Source organism: Cimex lectularius, unplaced genomic scaffold, assembly GCF_000648675.2.
Source record: "Cimex lectularius strain Harlan isolate CLEC.00 unplaced genomic scaffold, Clec_2.1 scaffold333, whole genome shotgun sequence".
NCBI lineage: Eukaryota > Metazoa > Arthropoda > Insecta > Hemiptera > Cimicidae > Cimex > Cimex lectularius.
This window is the reverse complement of record NW_019392888.1, coordinates 376724-399655: the sequence shown is the minus strand read 5'-3', so window position 1 is coordinate 399655 and position 22932 is coordinate 376724. Positions and strand designations below refer to the sequence as shown.

The window sequence follows — 22932 nt, the reverse complement described above, 5'->3', positions numbered from 1 at the left end:
GAAATGTAAAACCTTTCAAAATAACCTTTCAAAATTTATATAGCAAGATTTTATACTTTGATGTTTTGTTGAATGGCTAATAAAAGTTGTTGAAGCGTGAATATGCGGACCAGGGAGGAGCTTTGGAATACAATAGGAATTTGCAAGCAAAAGTTAATAAGTTAAGTTAGTGTGTAGGGTGGTCCATGGAATAGCGTTATTGCTATCAAAGAAAGTGTAAATGTTTTAAACAATTGTATTGTACAATTATGTTTTTTCAAATAAATTGATATATATAAATATATATAATATATTAAGTCATTTCATAATCATGGTGCTAATTTAGTATAAAAGAATGTATAAAAGAAACAAATATAGTTTTAAATATGTTACACAGATAAATTTTAAACGATAAATAACTCGGTTAATGATTATCACACAGTTATTGCCCGAGTTTTAATAGTCTGTCGTCAAGCCGGGTTCGTCACAGTCCGGTTCATGAGTGTCCAGAAATATTTTCAGGTTTTTCAGACAGCATACGTATCGTTTAATCACGTCCCTGATTTTGTCCAAAAGTCCCAGGCTGCTCCCGAGGGAGGTTTCCAGTGCTGTTTTCAAAAGATCGTTGAGATTATGGATGATTTCCGAAATGTTGTCCCTTGATGCGACCAAGCCGTCGATCTCTTCACGGAAAAGGTCGTTGAGCTGCAAGATGCAGTTGAAGTAGAAAATGTTGGGCTTGCAGTCACCTGCCATGGACTCGAACTCTTCTTCGCCTCTTTTTAAATCCTTGGCGTATTCCGCTAAAAGGGACGTTATATTCAGGGCGTTGACCCTGTAAATTTCATCGTAGAAATTTTGAATTTCACTTATCATAACAGTGACCGTCGAATGGTTCGGCTTGTTTGGGCAAAGCGCGTAATCATCCGGGAAGTCTTCATTCAACTTGTCGATGCGCTTCAAGGCGGCTTCTTTGTTCACACCGAGCCCATAGGCGATGTCCATCTTCACCTCGTTCATCCGGGCGATTGAAAGCGTGGAAAGCCCGTTGAAAGTCTTATACCTGTCTTTCTCTTTTGCAAATTCCGTTCTCATCTCGAGGATCGTCAGGTTGTTGCCGTTCCACACCGACCAGACTGCCTGCATAAACGATTTTTGTTACAAAGCCATTCGGTTAAATACAGATCAAAGGACGTACATATGCCGATATGCTGACGGCAATCAGCCCAAAAGCAGCGAGAAATATGTTTCTTCCGCTTAACATCATATTTTTCCTTTTACTACAGTTATCAGATTTTCCTCCAAAGAAATATTTCCTGCAAGAAAATACAAACCATCAAAATTATTCTCATACTGACAAATTTGAGTTGTAACCAAACATTTAATGAAGACCTAAATGACATTAAATTAAAACAATTATTAAAATTATTTCTATTAATCGAATTATTACTTATAAATGAGAAGTAATGATTTATCTAAATCGAATTTCAAGTTCAGAACCAGGAAACATCTAATTTTCTAAGTAAAAATAAACCAATCAAGCATTTCCGCTACTTAAAAATTTATCATATCCTATCAAAATTTTTTCTGAGTATTTTAACTCATCGCTAGTCTACAATTGAGATACCCGGTTTTGTGCATATCTGAAAGAGGTAGTATTGCTAAAACAATGTGGCAACACTTTTCAAGATTTTTGATAAAATAACAAATTAATAGTTACAATATAATATTGCAGCTGGAATGTGTACAAGAATGACTACCATATTAAAAAAATGTAATCGACTTAAATACTTTGTTTCCAGCGAATAGAGACTAGAACGCAAGATCTTAAGACACTCTAGATACTTCTACGAAGTAGCACTGCTTCTATACATTGTATATATATTTTTAATTACTTATCCTTTAAGCATTTATTGGTAACACATTATCTAGTGCAAAAAGCGAGGAAAGAGTAGGAACTCTAAAGAACTGACATAGGTCGTGTTCCCTGAAAGAAAAACCCTAGGATACAACCTATAGTATTCAAGTTCAGTAATTACAATGAATCCAAGAATCTTACTTAACGAATTTTAGATTTATTATTAATTTTTATTATTAATTATTAGCGCGTCTTTCCCATTCTACAACTCTTCAATACCAAACCTCCAATTTGGATTGCGTTCACACCACAGAATTGTAGACTTCATCTCTTCCAGTCTTAAGACAAGCCCCCGATCTATTTTTGGCTTGACGCAAGATCGAGTCTGACACTCCTCCCCCTCAACAAGGTGCAGATCTTTCCTTCCTCCGGCGGAGCTGCAATACCGCAAGATAAAATCCTAAGTCCTCTCCGATATAAGTACGCACTGTCGATATCCAACAATGGCGAAATGATGACGAATAAAAATTAATAATAAATAAATTTATCTAAATAACCTTTACCTTTGCCGTGTAACATGTCCCTTACTCTACTTAATAACGTAGACGTCGACCACCAAATAGCTAGGCGTGTTACTCTATAAAAGGCTGACATGCAACCCCCCCCCCCTAGCCTGACCAGGCAGGACATAGCAAACCATACACACTTTTTATACTCGATGATGATGAAAAGCATGCTAGGAACGTGAGATTTGATATTTCCCAAGCTTTGCAGCTTACTGTACTTTTCCTAGTTCCTTGGTTCAATTCAATTAAAACGATCTTTCTTTCAAGTTGTACCTCATTGACTACAATTGCCGTAATTGGTTTTCCTGCGTCTAGTCGGTCCCTCGGTTATAACTGTATTGAGCAGATGCTTTGAATTTGAAGATAATATGGGATGCGGTTTCTTCTAGCATAGGCTACAATTGGGGACATCATCGAATATAACCCATGTTGTGTATGTTTTTCCTCAGATGCCAGTGACCGCTATACAGCCCTACCACTCCCGCGAGCTTTACCCTGTATAACTGGAGTAATGTATTTGCCAGTTAAGGGTTCCTTTATCATGAGTTTACTATGTCTAAGGCCTTTTGAGTACACATTCTGAACGATGGAAACTTTCAAAACGAACAAACTGTTAATTTATAAGACAGAAGTTCCATCTACCTGAAGACTGGGCTTACAGCATAGTACTGTGGGGCTCAACCAAACGCTTTAATTCAAAAAGAATTCAGTCACCGCTGCCTAAATTCTCTTTAGGGGGAGGGAAAATTAGCTTCTCTAAGCTGTGCTTTGTTTCATAATAATGTCGGACAGTGCTTGCGTTCCAGGGGGAAAAAGAGAAAAAAAAACCAAATGACAAAGGGATTTTAAGATCCTCCTCGTACGTAAAATTCCATAACTCCAAAAGTCGCACTTGTCCAGCAAATATGCTCCTTATGAAATCAAGCCGGGTCAACCTGTCATTTAAGACAACAGGACCTACATAATAACCATTATAAATGGACATAATAATTACTAGGTTAGACCGTCATTGGACATTTACCTTTCCCACCATTCACCATGCTATTAGTTTTTTACTATTACACATATGTATGCATGTATGTACCTGTTTTTGTATGTGTATTGCATAGATATAGCTTTTGTGCGCTGTTATTAATTTTTTAAACTAATTTGAATATCATTGGTTTGTTGCATCTTCTATGCAGATGCAGGTCCAAATATCACACACAAAAAACATTGTCACAACTGTACAATCGCTGTACATACATAATGTTTAAAAAAAACTAGTTTATAATGAAAACGTTTAAAAACCTGAAATTTTGGGAATGGTTTGACGGATAAAATGTGACCTATTTAGAGCGTTTTTGAAAAAGTCTTTTGTAATGAAAATTAGTAGTATATGAAATTAAAAACAGAAGAATGAACGAAAGAAAGAACGCAGCAAGACTCAAACTAAACGCCTAGAAATAGCTTTGATGTAAGAACAATTCCTTTTTTGTCTCTCGGCTTAATGAGAGATTAGGGGAGGACCGAATTAGGCCCTTTAAAGTCGGAAGGAGGCGGTTATAAAGGTTCGAGCCTTGTGGTAAATACTGCGATGGTTAAAGCTGAAGGCCCATCAGCATACTGACTGCCTTTTCTGCTATATCTCCCCTTGAGATCTGTCTGCTTCGTTGGCGTATTTGGGCATTCCGTCTGACTAACAGTTGCATAACAAATTTCCATTCCGCCAGTCTGAAATATTTCTTCAAAACCCCCGGCCCAAGTGGTACAATTTAATTTGTAATCGTGCAGGATAGGGTTATGGTATGGGGTAGGGGTATTTTAGCATATAATTTGTATACATTAAGTGTTAGGGATGATCGATTATCTCCCTTTTAAATTGGGCAGACATTGTTTTAGCGGCAATTACAAACAGGTTTTCAAATAAATCGTTTTTATATCATGGTTGTATCGATACAACGACTATGGTAAGGTAACATATTGATGGTATTCAATTTATAATATGGGGACCGCGGTGGCCAAGTGAGTAGCCTGGTAGACTGTCCACACGTAGCCCCAGCGGTCGTTGGTTCAATTCCCACCATCGCCCTCATAATCCAACAAAAACAAAGAACAAAATTATTCACCTGACAACAGAAAAAACATGCTCGTAGAAGCAGGAATTCGGTTGGGCATGCGTTTGTCATATTTACCGAAGGAATTATTTTGCACTATGTACAGTAAAAACCATCAGGATACAATAATAACAAATATTTGAAGCTCTTGACCGGATAAAAAAACATGGGTAGGTTAGGCTAAAGGAAACCAGCAGAGAATATAGCTAAAAACGAACAGTGAGCTAATAGCCAAGACCATTAAAGAGATAACACGTGTTTTATAAATTCGGTACATAAGGTAGATAAATTGTATTTATCGAGATTGATATATTACATGGCAGTCGTGCTTTATCTATTACAAGGGAGAGGGAAAATTAGCTTCTCTAAGCTGTGCTTTATTTCATAATAATGTCGGACAGTGCTTGCGTTCCAGAGGGAAAAAGAGAAAAAAAACCAAATGACAAAGGGATTTTAAGTCACATAGAAAATTAAAGATATTTTTGCAAATTAAATAGTTGGCAGACTTGCAAGGTAGGCTTCTGAAAGCAGCAGGAACGCTGTTCTTCCTAGATCCTTCTCAATTAAAATTACACGATAATTTTCATCAGAATATACACCTCAATTTACTTGATAATTCAGCATGATGCTTGGAACGTCAAACCTGGAGTCATATGATTTATATCTGGATCAAATAAAAGGCTTTGGGAAAGAAGACATAATATCTATTATAAAGATTGGTATGACTTAATATCACTGAGACAACGCATACTTGTCAAACATCAGCAAATGAAGCGGCATTAAATTTGCCACCTTAAATAAAACCGGAATACAATGAAATAAAACCTGACCTAAGAGAAAGCCAAAATAAAATCGTAAAAAATGAGGTGGGTACAACAATGGTTGACCAAATAAAGTTGTGTTTTACAATTTTTAAAAAGTTTTACAACTTTGACAGAGCATTCAAAATAAGAATAATAAGAAATATTTTGATGATTAAAGCCATGCCGCTAATAAAGGGTCCTTATTATAGTACACAAATCTAAAATGGAACTTTGAGTGGGGGCAAGAGACAAAAATTTTGACATAGCAAAACCTCTAGGTCCTAAACCCAATTAGGTAAGCTGATAAGAAGATTCATGCAATAAAAATCTGCGCACGAGAAATACTTATAAAAGAATAAAAAGTTGCTAGAAGATTGGGTATATGTAAGACAACGAACAGGCTGACTTACTCGCAAAAAAGCAGGGGCCTCACAGTCATTGAACCAGAACCGCAAAACGGTACTCCTCGAAACCCTGCTAGTACTAGACAAATAGATAGAGAGAAAAAATGACTATACTCTGGATGAATTCTCCATATGCAAAACAATTGGGTTGTTCAACATCTCAACCATGAAAACAAAAATTTACCTCTAACTCAGCAGGTATGAATTAGGGGAAATCTGCTTTTGTACGGTCCATTGCACCTTCAATTATCATCTTAATAATGGAAAAAACTGACTTAGACATCATTCTGACTCGGTAAACCCAGAGACATCGGAACACGTTCTATGTCACTGCAAAGCATTATCATGTCTAACAGCTAGAGAAATTAATGAAGAGAATCCTGGAAAGTCCTCAACTACCAAAAAGCTAGACTTGCCAGGGTATGGAAATAAAGAAAGTTACATCTAAAAAAAGGAAAAGGAGACTAAAGTCACCTGTTTACCCGGAAAAGGAAAAAACACAGGACAAGTAGATATTGGGATATTCTAATATAGTGAGGAACCAGAAAAATACACTTTTATACATCATTGCTCTCATTGATGTATGTACATGGTTTATAAATTATTTGTCACAAAATTCGTTAGGGCAGACAGGAAGAACATTATCTACGTTAGAAAAACCTCTTCAAATTTTACAATTTTACAAAAATATTTTATCAATTTAAATGAAACGTAAGAGCGTGTAAGCGGATTCGCGACAAATAGTTATGGTTGGTAAAAAATGAAATGATTTTGAAAAATCGATTTTTTATTTTATAAGTTGAACTGAATGAACTTTTCTAAACCATCTACGTAATGATTTTAACAATTCAATATGGAAATCAGTTTATAAGTTTCAACCGTTTTATTTGATGTTTTAGGCAATGAGTAACTATGGTAAACACGGTAGAACCTCACTAGTAGCTTTTCAAGCTCAATTGTTTGCAATTGCATGCAATAGAAAATTTAACCAGATTTCCCAATGACGGGCAATCGAACCCGACAAGTTATTTCTTGTCGCTTTCAAAAAGTGAATAAGTTAGGCACAAATATTTAGCTAACAGACGGCCAAAAAGCACGAAAAGCGAACACCAACGCAAAAAAATAAATTAAGAGGGTCTGTATGTACAAGAAAGGCGAAAGTGAGCTTTCTTAATGTGCTAGATGGATCTAAAAATAAATTACGAATAAAACAAATTGTTTGGACGTTTTTAATTTTCTCTAAGAAGATTTTTGCAGGTAAAAGAAGTAAAAAGAATGCGAAAATGTCAAAACGGTTGATCTAATTGTACTCCCTTTTTCCAAAGCTATGGAAGCTAATTTCAATAATAAAAAAAAAATTACTGTCAGAGCTTGGATTCTTTGTTGTTTGAAACATATAAGATGCAGAAAAGCCTGATTGCAATTTTAAGCAATTAACAAAAAACAAAAACTTTACTATATTTTGGGTCTTGTCTGCCCTTTAGTGCTATTGTGAACATGAGAAGAAAACTTTTTTCATTTATCATTTCACATTGTGGCAGAAATTAATAAATGTATCAAATGTTACGTAATATTTGATGATTATATTGTTTATTTTATTGTTAAAGATATATATCATATATAAAAATTCTTATGATGGTATTTATTTGAAGCAAAGGGACATTAGGTCAGACCAGAATGGAAAAAAAAATGTACGTTATAAAACGTGTGTGAAATGTTATTTAAGCTATAATAAATTTTACATTAACTAAGTGCCAGTCAAATTCAAAAGGTGATTCCCTCACAAAGTTAGTGCGACCCTGCGAACCAATTGATACGATCTTGCTAGATCTCTGCGTAGATATTTTTAGCGATTCGTGTAAAAACCTGGTAGACAAATAAAAGATCTTTATGTTTAATTGGGAAGGAAAGCATTTCCTTTTAATAATAACTTCTTCAGTAAATTAAGTAATATAGTTAATACATTAATAAAGAAAAGGCTTTGAGAGATGCTTAGATCCTTTTATTTCTAAATTATTACGCCAAAATTAGCATGAAATTTAAGTAGATTTAATCATAAGATTTTACGTCTATACAAAAGACGTAAATTCAATGGAATATTTCAGTAATATTTATTTCCACAAGTTATACATATCTAAAATGCGTAATAAATTAATAATTAATAATTTAAAAAAAAATTGAGACTAAGTGGTATAATTTAATGTCCTAGGCCTATGATAAAACTAAATATGTAGGCAGTTATAAGCTACGTAATATTACATAATAATTCTTTACAGATTATAGAAAACAAGGTAACTGTTGACAATTAAGAATAACCCTTGGTTGTTTTAGTTGATCTCCACATTACCGGTTCATTTTCCACTGGTTGCCTTCTTTTGGAAACACTTTTAATCTAATGATGATCAGAAAAATTTACAATTTCAACGTGGGTTCACTTGCTAGACAAAATTTTTTTGTAAAATTTCATTAGTGCTAATTTTTATTTTCAGTTTTAAGTGACACTGTTTTTGTCTCTTCCGTTCAGCCTCCGCTTCTTTATTTTTCAAATCTGTCAAAATCGTTTCTAGTTAAATAGATTTGATTTAAGATTGATCAGGCGTGTAATTACGTTTACAACATTTTTAAAGTAATCTTGAAACAGAATTGCACGGTGCTGAGTCATCTTTGAAATAATCTTTAAGAAAATTTGTTACGATTATGCTGATAAAGTATTTGTTTCAGTACAAAAAAAGAAAATAAAATTAAAAAAATAACAATAAAAAATAACTAATATTTAACAGTATGTCGATCTATTTAAAGAAATATAATTTAATGTAAGTAAGATAAAAACTAATTAAAGCAATAAAATATTTAATTATCGTTTTCAAAAAGAAATAAGAAACCATTTGTTTTAATCAATAATTCCTTCTCATATAACAGAAATTACCTTTGTATTAGATTTCAAAATAAGTCTAAACTCTTATAATAAAATGCCATATATAAACCATAATATATGTGAAAATGATGTTTATTTATATTATGTGAAAATCATGTTTATTCATTTTGGTTTCCAATTTCATTTGTTCAGTTGAATTAGTTGACATTTTTAAATATTTTTCCTGACCACTTTGTTAATTTCATTACATTTTAAATATTCTTTAGATGTATTATAATTTGATAAAAACAGATGTTTAAAAAAACCAGTTGAAGAACGAATTTAAATGTATTGATTTAATTTCTTTTTGTTCTTCCTGGCAGAATGGGATGTGCTAAATGGATCGAAACTTACGTCGTTACATCGTGTCAACGTGTTGAGAAACAGTCACCAGTCGAGTTGTACACGTTTAAATCTTGAAAAACAAGAGGTGATGGAGGCACCATCGACAAACAACGTCGCTTAAATACATCCAACTAGCAATAAGCCAAACTGACAACTAGGCTGTCGGCCCCCTCCTTAAACGAAGGAACGTCATACAGGCTTAGCTCTCTGGATTGCTATTTCCTTTTCCTCCCTTTATCCGTGTTACGAGGAGGGGAATAGGGTAAAATAAATTTGGGTCCAGGGATTTGGTCAAGCGAATTCGATTTTATTTAACAAATACTAGTTTTAAATCAATATAACAACTAATTTGGAGGAAATGAGAAAAATGTCTGCAGCATTGACATCACTATATTTTCATTTTTCCACATTCGGCGGCAGGCAAACAAGTCTCAAAATTTAGTAAAGTTGATAAAATCAATGAGCTTGTCTCGCAGTGTAATACGTTTTAGACAAATTCACTAGTTTTCGGGGTCCGCTTGACCAGTGAATATCTTTCAATTAATTAAGGTTTTTAGTTGAGATAAAAAAGTCATTGTCACGAGCGGGATTCGAACCCACGATCTTCGGCTAGATACGCCGCTGCTCTACCTCTTGAGCTATCGTGACTTCGATCCACTCGGACACCAACTTCCCATCTCAACCGCACCTTTTGAATTTTCCCTACTTTTTGCCATTTTTCAAATGTGTAATCGGATTGGATTCTCGGCGACAAATGAAATGGCCATTGAGAGCTTTAGTGAAGTATACTTCATTTAAATTCATTAAATTCACTAATTTCGTGGTCCGCTTGACCAATTAATATATTACAATTAATTAAGGTTTTTAGTTGAGATAAAAAAGTCTGTGTCACGAGCGGGATTCGAACCCACTACCTTCGGCTAGATACGCCGCTACTCTACCACTTGAGCTATTGTGACTTCGATCCACTCGGACACTAACTTCCCATCTCAACCCCAGCTTTTTGAGTTTTCCCTCCTTTTTGTTATTTTTCAAAAAATTCAAAAAGTTGGGGTTGAGATGGGAAGTTAGTGTACGAGTGGATCGAAGTCACGATAGCTCAAGAGGTAGAGTAACGGCGTATCTAGCCGAAGGTCGTGGGTTCGAATCCAGCTCGTGACACTGACTTTTTTATCTCAACTAAAAACCTTAATTAGTTTTAGACAAATCTGCCTCAGCAAAGTTAAACGTTCACTAAAAATCTACTTCAATTTTACCTTTCGCCATGAATATGAAGAGGCGGATTAAAGTGGCCTGGATGTACTTAAAATGGGTGGGGCACTTGATTACAACTGTGTGAAAAATTATGTTTTAACTTAGAGTGCTACATTTATTTTTGTAACTAAAGTTAATAAAAGATTTTACAATCTCTTAAAGCAAAACCCACCATGTGATCCTCCTTTTCTAAAAGTGCCATTAGTTAACTATTTTAGTTATGTATGCAATTGCTATTAGTGTAATGGTATTAACGAGGGTAGAACTTTCAAAGCAAAATTACTTGAACACCTATGTGTCTTTTTTACGAAAACACCAAAGTTTTCAGAGTAGAGGTAAAACTTGACCCAACCAGTTTTTCTTCAATCTTTTTTGTATTTGCAAGAGCTTAGACAGATAAATGGTCTAAAAGAGCGAGGTCGTGGAGTCTACGAGTGAAACTTATGGCCTTACTGCAGGAGAACAGACGCTGTGTCATTTTCCATTTGGGACGGATATCCTTTCGTTTTCAAACTTATGGCCTAATCATTCTGGACCTATTTCTCATTATTGCTCTTATTTGTATATTTTGTGGCCTTTCTTGGAACGCAGACAAACGTATTCTACGATCACCCAGCAGCAATGAAGTCGTTAGACCCCTTGACTTTCAAATCAATGCTGGTTTGGGAATGGAAGTGGGTCTAACATTGATCGCCAACTCCTGTGAAAACAAAATCAGCTAATTATTTCTTGCTTCTCATTTTGTTATATATTTCTCATATGGATTATAAAAACTAAGTAATTTTTATTTTGAGTGTCAACAAACTTTGGAAAAATTTTATAATCCAGAAATCAAGTAGCTCTGATGTGGAGGACAGGACAGAGGATTTAAGGAAACAAACAGGCTGACAAACTAACAAATTCAGAAAAACCTCGCAACTCCCAATTGTCAAGCCCCAAATCAAAATGGTCATACGCTGCATAAATTCACCAGGTGCAAAAAACCAAAGGAGTTCATTATCATCTTTTTTACAAGTCTTTCCTCATTTATATCTTGTACATCCCATCTTAGTAAATTAGGAAAAACTGAGAGAGAAACCTGCCATGAAAGCAGAGGCATCGAAACGTGTCTTATTTGACTGCAAAGAATTACGCTGGGAATCGTAAAGCCACTTCGGAAAGTCGACACTAAAAAGAACGTTAGCAAAGCGAAACCTGTATGCAATCAACTACAAAGGTGCATTTTCAAATAAAAAAGGGGTCTGTTCCATAACAGCTCTTAAGTAGTAAACTATAGTCACCAGTGACCCTGCTAAAAAAATCGTGTGCTGAACTCTACCGACTGTCAGTTTTGTGTGGAAGGATATCCTTAGTGAATGATACACAGCGTTAGCTGCCAATTTAATCGTATGCGTATCTCAATCTAGCGTGCTTGGATCCATTCTTTTACATATATAGCGAGTTGACGCCATACTCAGACTGTACGTTGGGAAGAGTTTAATTTCTATGAATCTTATAACATAAACCTGTAATCCCATTGGCTTTTATACGACAACCATACGACCGATTTACGACCTATGGCAAGGTCTATTACGACTATTTTACCGATCATCACGATAAATAAGGGAAGAAAAAAATTTCTCATCTCGAACTTGTTCAAGGGTAGTCTCCAAACCAGAGCCATACAAAGGTTTTATGACTTCACAAGGTACTTTCATTTTTTAACAGTTCGTCAGTTCAGACTGGACGTTGGTAAGCGTATGATGACTTGGACGAATTGAATAACCTACCGTTAAATAGGGTAAGAAAGAGACAAATTTTTGCAAGGATAGTCTTCAACCTGGCTTTTAAAGGACAACCATACGAATGATTTATGAGAATTTTTCATTTTAAACCTAACCTAAGAAGTTTTTAAACCAGCTGTACACCCGTATTCTATAGGACTGAGTTTAAAAATGATTTGCAACCCGCTGGCAAGGTCATCCCGACTATTTTTTACAGATGCCAGCTGAGACTGTACCTTGGTAACAGTACTACAGAACGTACCTTGGATGGATCGTATAACCTACCTGGTAAAAAACACGATTTCTCACCTCAAACCTCTTCAAGAGAAGTCATTAAACCAGGTGTTTATCTGTTACCCTTATTTGACAGAGCAATACAAAAGGCACATCCATTTTGTTAACTGTTTACTAGCTCAGAACGTACGTTGATAAGAGTTGACTTGGGCAGATGCTATAATCTACGTATCAGATAGGTGAGAAACTGGATTTCTACTCTCAAACGCATTCAAGGGAGTCTTCAAACCACTTATACCCCCTTGGCATTTAGAGGACTACCTTACGAATTGATGAAGATACGATTTACGATTTCATGGCAAAGTAATCCTGACATGGTTTTACAGTATGCTACCTAGAACTTGACTTTGGTAAGAAAATGACTTGGATTGAGAATGACTTAGTAAATATAGTAAGAACCCGGATTTTTTTAATCTCAAATATCGTAAAGTCTCAGCTGGCTTTTATGGGACAATCTTACGAAAAATTTCTACTTCAATCCTTGTGTAAGAAATCTTCAAACCAGCTGTAGTCCCGTTGGATCGTATAAGACAGAACTGCAGAAACGATTTACGACCTGATGGCAAGGAAATCCCGACTTTTTTACATTATGCTACCTCGGAATGTACTTCCATAAAAGTATGACTTTGATGGGAGTTACAGCTTATTTAGCCAATAGTGAACAAAGCATGATTTATCTTGACCTAACCCTCATCAAGGGATGTCTTCAAACCGTGTGTAATCAGTCGTGTTAGCTCTTGTTAGGCATAACTGCAGAAACTATTGCGACTTGGTGGCAAGGTATTCCCCTTTAGCTTTATAAGTGGGATATCATGCCAGTATGCCGATATTTTACGAAATAGGATTTGTCTTGACCACTTTTTCACTTGAATATAGAGCAATACAAACGATCGGGCTCGTTATCACGGTACCACTTTTTGCAGTACATTACATCTGACTCTGATTAAAGGTTGACATAGTCGAATCAATCTACCTAACTCACCGATATCATACTTGCAGACAAAATATTAATTCATTATTCTCTCATAAACATGATATTGTGTTATCCATTTGGGCGATTCTGCGGGAATGCCACGTAAATAAAATCCAGTCACAGAGTTGACGTACTGAGTCACCGTGTTACTCGCCTAATGAAACATAAGTAATAATGTAAATATTTCTTTAGTTATCATCGTCATTACAAATATGTACAGTCAAAATAATAAAATGACTTATCATTTTAACCTAGTGATTGCAAGAATCGCTGATAATATACAACAACTGGGATGGGATCACAATCAGCAGACGACTAAAATTCAATTGGTCTCAGAATCTTATCAATTTATTATTCAATGTTATTACGTATATATTTGTGTTATTGTTGTACATTATAAATATTGAATTCGTTCAAATATTTTTTCCGAATATGAATGTTATTATTAAGTTATAATTATAACCTTAATAATTGATTTTCTAGTTTGTAACATCCAAAACTGAACTCAAAATTATTGTTAACTTGAACATTTTTATGCTAATGAAAATACTTATTTATTATTGATAATAAAATCTAATAACAAAATACAAAATCACTGAATGTAAAGCAGCTCTACTTCGTAATTCCAAAAAGGACACAAGTCGTTTCAGCTTTTACAACCAAGATTCTATTAGAAGTCGTGAACGGTGTTGTATTTTAAATTTATCCTCTAGCTCTCGATAAATTTATCAATATTATCTTTGTTGAAGCGTTCAAGATAGTTATAATAGGACAGTTCAGAAAATACAAGACCAATTGTTGTACAGGTGTTGATTTTGAATGCAGGTCAAATTGAAGATTGGTACGTCTATCAAGAGGGGGGTAGAACTAGAATAACAAACCGGCCGGAATATGCCCCTCACGTAATTGCGTGTGATTTCCTGATGCGGGTTCAATTGTGCTGCAATTAACTTGACCCAGGGTTTGTAGTAGAAATTGGAGCCGAACAACAACAACGTGTTGTTCTGTGCAATAAAATCACATTTTGTTGCATACCAAATACTTGACCTTAAAACAACACTAGGTTTATTTTGTTTTTCTATCCCAATCATGAACTCTGAAGAAAAAAAAGAAGATATATCTGTAAGTATTATTATAAAATTAAACACAGATATTATTATATTAATAGAAATGAATTTCATTATAGTAAATTTGTCTGCTTGACAGTGTGATACAATTTTCTTGAAAATAACTCACTTTAAAAATTGAAACATTCTACACCTTCGTAATTTGTTCCAGGAAAATGTATGTTTTTGATATCATTCATCCTGAACTCAACACGGGCCGCAGTAAATTGAGAAATTCCTAATTGTTAACCGAGTGTAAACGAGGTCATGAACTTTTAACATATCATGCAATGCTGTAATTCTTTTGCTTATATAAAGCCGCAAGTTAAACAGAAAAAAACTTAAAAATTAAGACGATAATGAAAAAATTGAGATGATTATTGTTTTTTACATCAGTAAGGTAAAGTGGTAAGAACAAAACAAACAAATATGTTCAACATTGTTATGAGAACTCAAACAGTAGTGAGCTCCCAAAAGAACAAATAAATTCGGAATAATAAAGAAAAAAAGCACTTTTTCTTTCACTCTTCAATTTTCTTAGTCACATAGGAATCAGTCGACCACCGCTGTTTCAGTCGATTATTTAGACTAGTAGTCAGGGCTGAACTGACAGAACAAGGAATTGATGGAATGTTTCAAAAGTAGCTTCTTTTAAAAAATTCCATCAATCTTTAACAAAGAGAATATTAAGGTCTAAAAGATACATATAAAGAGTGTTAACATTTTTGTATGGCTTTTGTTTGGAATGTTTGAATTCGTTGGGCGTCAGAAGCTCGGTTGACCGGATGCCATAAATCCACATAGGTTTGAGATTACAATTTACATAAACATTTTGTAGTTCAGAGGACGTTTGGATCGTCTATCGAGTAGTTTTTTAGTTCGGTCAGGTTTAGACTTGTGTGTAGATTCCAAGTGTCATTTGTCTAGGTGAAGTCCCAAGTATATAAATATTGGACAGGAGGTATTGTGAGATTACTACAAAATATTTTATTAAATGAATAATTCCTTGAGTAAATTTTAATAAATTAAACAAAATTTAAAGTCAGAAAACCTAACAATCTAATCTTGTTTAAACCCATATGAAAAAAAATTATAATAAGAGGGTCGTTGTTGTTTTAAAAGGACTTCCTTTTAACTGAAAGTTACCGAGTGGTAGAAATTTTCTTGAAGTTTTGGAATTCCGCTTACATATATTTTGTATTTAAATTAAACGTCCGACACTTGAAGGGGTTTACGTTTCAAACAACGTTCAGTTCGAAAGGCACTTTCCATTTATCACCTTGTACACATTATAACTTATCAGATATTAAAAGATCAAAGAAGGAACGTCTTAGAAGAATGAGAGATGGAACTATCTTGTATTACAGACGATAAGAAGAAAAACTTGAGAACTCCTAACTGTAATTATTTTTTGTCATTTTCATATCACTTTATTAAAACTAGAGTGTCAATGAAACTGGCTAATTCATCATGTAGGGAAAACAGAAAATTCGCTGTATCTGTTATTGATGTTTTTACAAATCGTTGTGTGTTAATGCTCGGCTGATTTTTTTGTCGCCTTTCCTTTCTCAGAGCCATTATTTTTAATTAAAGTATAAAGTGTAATAAAAATCATGTACGGTAATAATAAAAACGCATAAACGCATACAAAATATATTTAAATTCTTGATGATCTGATCTATGAACTGTATTTAACTTAAACTTGTTTGAAGTCCAAAAACGAAGCTCAGTAATTTTATTTTCGTGCTTATGTTGCTCCTACAAAAAAGCAGACACGGTTCAGGAAAAACATTCAAGTTTTTTAAATAAAAGATCTAAAATTCAAGTAGGCTAACGACTTTCTTCAACCTAACTGCATACTTCATCTGAAATCTTTCTAGAAAGTTTAGCATGATTTATTAAAGCAGTTTAACATGAATCCATAAATCGCGAGACTTTATTCTGTAAGAGAAGATCGTTAGAATTACAGACAAATGCTGTTATTTTTATTTATTCATTCCATTTCTAGACAAAACAAGAGGATGTGAAAGAAAAAATCCACCTTGGCAAGACATCAATGAAATGCAGAAATTATCTTACCAGGGAGACTGGGAAAGAGATTTCCTTGTTGTAGCTATAAGAGAAAGTTTAAACGATGTCATCCCTACTGGCGGTACTAAACTTGAAAAAATAGACAAACAAAAAACAAAACACGAGAGAGTATTAAAAGTGCTTTAATGATTTCTCTAAGATGTTCTTAATTATAAATCTTTTATTTATAAACTATCTAAAACATTTGAACAAGTTTGGCATTCGGGTTTGTTCTGGAAATTCAAGATCACACCACATAGTGTTTAAGAATAGTTTATTGCTACTTTAATGTCTATTTTAAGTCCATTCTTGAATTTTATAATGATAAGTTTTTACACACTTGCTTTGAATGAGGAATTACTGCAGAACATTCATTCCCTTACGTTCATCAATCTTTCAATGGCAAATAAAGTCGTACTTCATAAAGATTAGGTTTAGGAATTGTATTTTGTGTGTAGATTCAAATATCGAGAAATAGATTGGCTTAAATACTGATCCATTAGAAACCCAGAATTTGTATTGGAAAGGTAAAAAAAGGATAATTTGAGCAAAAAATTTCCGAAAGATAAATTTGCTAAGTATTTTTTGAATTTGTCGAGGTCAGTGTAAACGTAAAGCATTTGTGTCTTTGTTAAAAGCCTGTTAAAGATCCAAATAATGCAGATTTTTAGCTAGTGGAAAGCCCAGATGAAAAGCTGTAAGTTTTGTATTATATTGTTTCTTATTAGCTGTTTTTCATCTTAATTCTGACATATTTTGGACAGTCCAGGCAAGTAGAATAGTTTCTTTTTTAAGAACATGCAATAAATATTGTCATAATAAATTATTTCATTTTTTCATGTTAGTTATTTAATTTTTTTCCCCCAAAAATGTAGTATATTTTCTAAACATGATATTGGGTCAAATTATAAAAAAAAAGAAATATGCAGCAAAACCATGCAACGCATTAACTTTGATTTAGAAAAAAGTTTATAACATGTAATTTAAACATAATAAAATGATTTTTGCATGAAAATAGGTACAACCAAACATACTTATATGTTATACCTCAATAGCTTAACATTTTATAGAAATACGAGATTAGTTGTTTAACAAAATACACAATAAATTTAATCGGAACTGAATTTAAGCAGACTTTTATTAATTTGGAGATATATTCACTATTTATGTGGAAATCCTGGGGGAGATCGAAGCCTGCTCATAAAACAGTATATACGCTTCGCTCGATATGACGTTTCTCGGTGAGATTTGAGATACTCTTGAATCGTTGAATTCGTACCATTGTCGTGTGCCCGAATGCAAGCAGTAAGCCGTGTAGTGGCCAGAATGTGTCGAGCCAGAATGGTTCGATACGGCGTATAGATTGTAGGCACATGATTGTTGACTGCTCGTGTACGGTGACATGTCCAGGCCCGTCAACGGGAAGTCGACAGCAGCCGACAGTTTCCTGTATCTCTCGCTCGGAGAAAATCTTTTTAGGTGGAGGACTAGTATTTTAGGAAGTTTCTGTATGGAAAATCTCTTGGTGCACTTTCGCCTGGATTTGCATTTGGAACACGTTGGCATCTCGTTTCCATCCAAGACTTCCTCTTTCGTGAAGTGATCTAGACATTGCGAAAGGCGGAGAGTGGACGAACCCCGGGTGGGCAGAGGCAGCGAAAGGTCCCAAAACGCCTCGAAGGTGTTGGATTTGTGTCCGCAAGTGGTGCATTGGAGGGTCGACTTCAGTTGGCCGACGAAAAGCTCCACGATTTTACTGTTGTCGATTCGTACATACTGTTTCCAGCTCTCGGTCGCTTTTACAGAATCTGATAGGCTGTCGTCCAGTTCAGGAAGATTTTTCGGCTTTGTAGTCACACGGTTGATGTCGTCGTGGATGCCTTCAAGTAGATAGCGGAGGAATTCTTGTGAGTCTTGCTGGTTGTAGCCCATGAAACGCGGGGCGTATCTCTGGATTTGTTGCTTGAAAGCGATGGTGTTGACTACCTTTCCTTCTCCGCTCCATAGTTCACTGACTACATCAGCAAAAGCTCTAATCAAGGCTCCTTTGGAATCCGAGACCCGGGTTTCTCGCGCGTACTCTCGGCTTACCAGATAATCTTTCAGAAGGCGAGTGTTGCTCAGGCACTGAACCACCGAATTTAGAAAACATGTATTTCCTATATTCAGAAGCCCGCTGAGACCCGCCGTGTCAGAGGAAAATGAATTCGAGGCGCATTTTCTCAAAGTCATCGATGTCCGACATAGCCTCGAGTCCTCGTCCGTGCTCGACGAGCTGTCTGAGGAGTCTGCCCTTCGTGCTTTGTCCACCGTCGCTGCTTGAAGTGCTGCACCGCGCAAACGAACCGTCGGCTTTATCGACGGCGAGTGTTTCCCTAAGTTGGAACGTGACGAACCCGCTAAGTAGCTTCCCGGTGCATACGTACTCCTGTACTCGTTTAGGTCAAAGGTCGTATAGCTCGATTTGCGTTGCTGATGGCTCGAGGGTGAATTTTTGGACGATTCGTAACAGCTCGCGCTTGATCGCCCGGCCGTTTTGGCTTCTCTCCCCTCGCTTTTGTCTTCGGCCGATGCGCTCGACCTCGACGATGATTTTGATAACCTCGAATCCGTATATTTGGAATGGCTTTTGTCTTCCGAGGTGTTAGATGTTCTACGAGCACAAGAGCTGCTGTAAGTGTACTTCATCCGGCCATACTCATTGTCTAGAACGCTTCTAGAATTCAATGGCACTGGCATAGTACTTCGCCTTAGGTCCACCGAAACATAAGAACAAGGCATTCTTACTTGTTGCCTCGGTATTCCTTCGGTCCCAAATCTTTCATTTTTCTTGACTGTTCTTAATTTTTTGAGTAAAATCGGGAGCTACTTTCGGACGGTGTTATAGCATTTCTCGCCGAAAACTATCACTGACTCTGCAGGGGGAGCGCCCTTGTAGCTTCGCTACAAGATGTATTTTTAAAATTACTCTCTATCAAACTTTAATTTAAATAATATTGAATATGTTTTTTATAAATCACGTTTTAAAGAAACACATGTGCCAAAAGGTATTTCTCAACGAAATATCAGTACAAATTAATTCCCAAGTCTCACCCATCTGAGTTTTTTCCCCATCGTGATTATAAATTTGTATTCTACAACAGTTTTGGCCAAATTAAAATTAAACAAATACCAAAACGAAATATAAAAACAGAACAATAAAAGAGAACAGGGCGATGATATGTTGTAAACAAGTTTGTATTACATATCCATAAATGAATTTACTATGAAATAGGTGGGTACAAGCAGATGATTTTTTTGAGTTGATTCTTTCTATTATTTACTCTTCACTTACAACTAAAAAAAAGCAGATCTACTGAAATAAAAATCGCCAATATTTTTCTTGTATAATATTTTTGGAATTATCAACATTTCCAGAACTTTTTGATCGTAACACTTAGAAATTTTCTTGCACACAGTAATTTGTGGTGTCTGTTTACTTCAGATGTGCTACGAGTTATTTCTTTCTATTATTTACTATCCCGTTACACTACTATTCCATTTACACTTTAAAGCAACAATAAAGTAAAATTATCGCTTCTGGAAATTGCGAAGGGTCCCTGATGAATTGCTATTTTTAGAAATTTTTTGTTAACCGAATGTTTATACATTAACATATCCTAAAATTTTGTAAGTAAAGTGTACCACTTTTTTACTAACAATACCATCAGATTAGTGATCGTAGGGGACAATATCCATTAACCAACCATCATAGGAGTCAACTGACATGTTACAACTACTATCATTTTTCACTATTACATGTTTGAAATGAATCATACCATGTTTTAAGCAATTTTTACCTGTTCAAAACGTTTTGTTGCGTGTTAGAAAAATACAATATAAATAATATTCTTGTCATTACTGACGGTTTTTAATATGTACATTTCTATGTATATATGGTAGATAGGTCAAATTACCCAAGACTCTTAATAATTCAATACAACTTTAATAGTTTGTCCTTTGACACTGTAGTTACATAACTAAATTCTGATTCGGACAAATTCAAGGTGAACGTACTAACGGGCTAGAGTTATGTTTGAATTGGGCCACTTCCGGGTTAATTGTGACTCCCCCGTACTTTTAATTTATCTCAATTACAAGCAATTTCGTGCCGGCGTTCATTATAACGAATAATCACGTTGTCGATCAATCAGAGAATTCTGTTTAACCTGATTTTTAAGCAGAGTCAGTAATAAATCATCGCATAGCTTCCAAACCCGGGCCATTTTAAGTAGGTTGTATCAGTGTAGTTGGTATTAATATTTTGTATTAATAGTATTACTCTAAGAGTCGTCTGAAACCTGAATATAACCTTTCATTATTATTTTACATTAGAAACTATAAAAACAAATTCTTCTTTCTGCGAAAATTTAAGCCAAGAGAGCAAAAATAGATTATTCAAAACTAAGTTTTCTTACATATGTTAAATATTATGTCTAAATTGTTTGTGATTTAATTCAACCTTCTAGCATAATAATCATATGTGTACTTTAATTTTTTTTCACATGTTCCTTTCCATTGTTTTTCAATTAACTCGAAGCAAGTAGCTTACGAATAAATCCGATGCTTCATGTTGACTTTGTTGTTCCTACATTCAAAACCTGTTGAAGTTGAAGTGATGATTTATTTTACTGTTTTAGCTTAACATAAAGACTTATTTAGCCTTGTAAACGTCGTAAGCAGGCATTAAAATGCAAACAAAGAAGCCTGTTTAAGACGGGCTCGTAGGCTGAAAACTTTGCAAATAAACTGAAAGTTAATACAGCCATCGTTATTTTGAGCTCGCAAATTATGGTTATGAGGGGGTGGGAGGAATCAAATTCAAAAGGAACAAAACAATCGATATCTATCGTTATCGGAAAATATGTAATAATAAAAAAGAAATCTGTTCACTCAACGCAATAAAATCTGAATATTTGACCTTTTTTTTGTTATAACGGGGGTTCGCTACAGCAGAGGTCATATCTACCCCTAGGGGCCGGTGTTTTTGAAAAAGGGCCGCTGGATACGAACCCCGGACCTTTACCTTACAGAGATCAGTCGGCGTGTTAACTCGTTCGGCCACCGGTAGCCCAAACACGCATCTTAATTTCTGGATTTGCCAAAATTTTATTTTCTCGCGTATCTCTATGATAAAATAAACCAAAAATAATCACAGTCGGTTGTTAAAATATTAGGGATATAAACAGGAAACGGCTAAACACAGCATTCATACTGAGTAGGAGCATTATCATGATTTATTCAAGTCCTTTACCTTTTGTATTTTGAAACTTATGCACACATTGATGGGATACATGTGCCGCCGCATAGGAACAAATCATTACGATCTAATCCGTTTATTCAAGACTCCAGGTTTTTTGGGATGACGGCTCAAAAACTCCGTTTGTTGCTGATTATCGAATACTAGATAAAACAACAATCGACTAATTTAAGCATCACATGCTGATCAACATGTAAGCTGTGTACTTCTGCATTTGAGCTCCTTTTAAATTATAATTTTATCTTCTTCGAGAGAACAGCTGTAGAGACTCGTTGACACGTAGTGTAAAACGGCTTGCAAAAAATTTGTTTTTTCTTTAAGTTTCTGGCCATTTATGACTTTGGAACTTTGGAATTAGTATAAGTGAGAATTTTGCTTTTACTCTCTGGATATTCTGAGTTTCCTTGTTCATTGCAATACAACACGAAGAAGAATAAGAAACGGATTGTGAGATTAGTACCTCAAACGAACACTATCTTACAGATGTGTGGCACAAAGTTTTTGGGAGAAACGGACCTGGTCCACAAATTGCTAACAGGGACCCGAGGAAAGTCCGCGTAGTACTTTGAGTATTCCAATCCTCACAAGCAATCATTTTCAAACATTTTCTGACACTGAAACTTCAAATGAAAACGATACCGAAACAAAAGATACGAAACCTCCACCGATTTATATTAAACACGTAGTAAATACTTATTCACTAATAAATTTTTTATAAAACATAGGAGGCATCATTTCTTCATATAAAACACTAACAATTCTCTAAAACTACTCGCAAACAAACCACAAATTTATACAATTTGTGGAAAAAATCAAACTGAATTTCATACGTATCAACTTCAAGAAGAAAAAAATTGCATAATTGTATTAAAAAGTCTACACTTCTCAACCACCACATGATTAATAGTTGAAGCATTAACAACACAGGGTAAAAAGTAGTCAATTGCATTAACGCTATATCACGATTTAAACTACCATTGAGCCTGTTTTTTTGTAGACGCAAACCGAACACATACAATGAAAAAATCTATGATATCATGACGCTGATCTCAAGATAAGAAATCTCTTAAACAATTAATATAATTTTATTAATCCAGTGCGGCTGCCAATGGGTAGCTTTCTCTAAAATGTAATGCCACAATCATGTATTGAAATTCAAAATATTTGGTTGTATATAATACATATGCAATTTTAGATAAATAAACGAC

General features: G+C 34.9%; 1 protein-coding gene and 1 pseudogene across 1 annotated transcript; both read right to left on the bottom strand.

The window, feature by feature from the left end:
• Positions 1-278: 278 nt before the first annotated feature.
• LOC106669091 lies at positions 279-9123 on the bottom strand. The gene is made up of 3 exons (XM_014398358.2): positions 8975-9123; positions 1178-1295; positions 279-1119 (listed from the first exon to the last, which is right to left on the bottom strand). Exons 2-3 carry the CDS (start codon positions 1244-1246, stop codon positions 436-438), a joined length of 753 nt encoding a protein of 250 aa, XP_014253844.1. The 5' UTR covers positions 1247-1295; positions 8975-9123; the 3' UTR covers positions 279-435.
• An 8415-nt stretch (positions 9124-17538) lies between these two features.
• Positions 17539-19514, bottom strand: LOC106669142 (annotated as a pseudogene).
• Positions 19515-22932: the final 3418 nt, after the last annotated feature.

Bases quoted from the DNA above. Each gene is read 5' to 3' on its own strand.
- LOC106669091 (XM_014398358.2), bottom strand. From the start codon at position 1,246: ATGATGTTAAGCGGAAGAAACATATTTCTCGCTGCTTTTGGGCTGATT. The intron at 1,120-1,177 runs GTACGTCCTTTG...TCGTTTATGCAG, and splicing joins CCGTCAGCATATCGGCATAT to GCAGTCTGGTCGGTGTGGAA.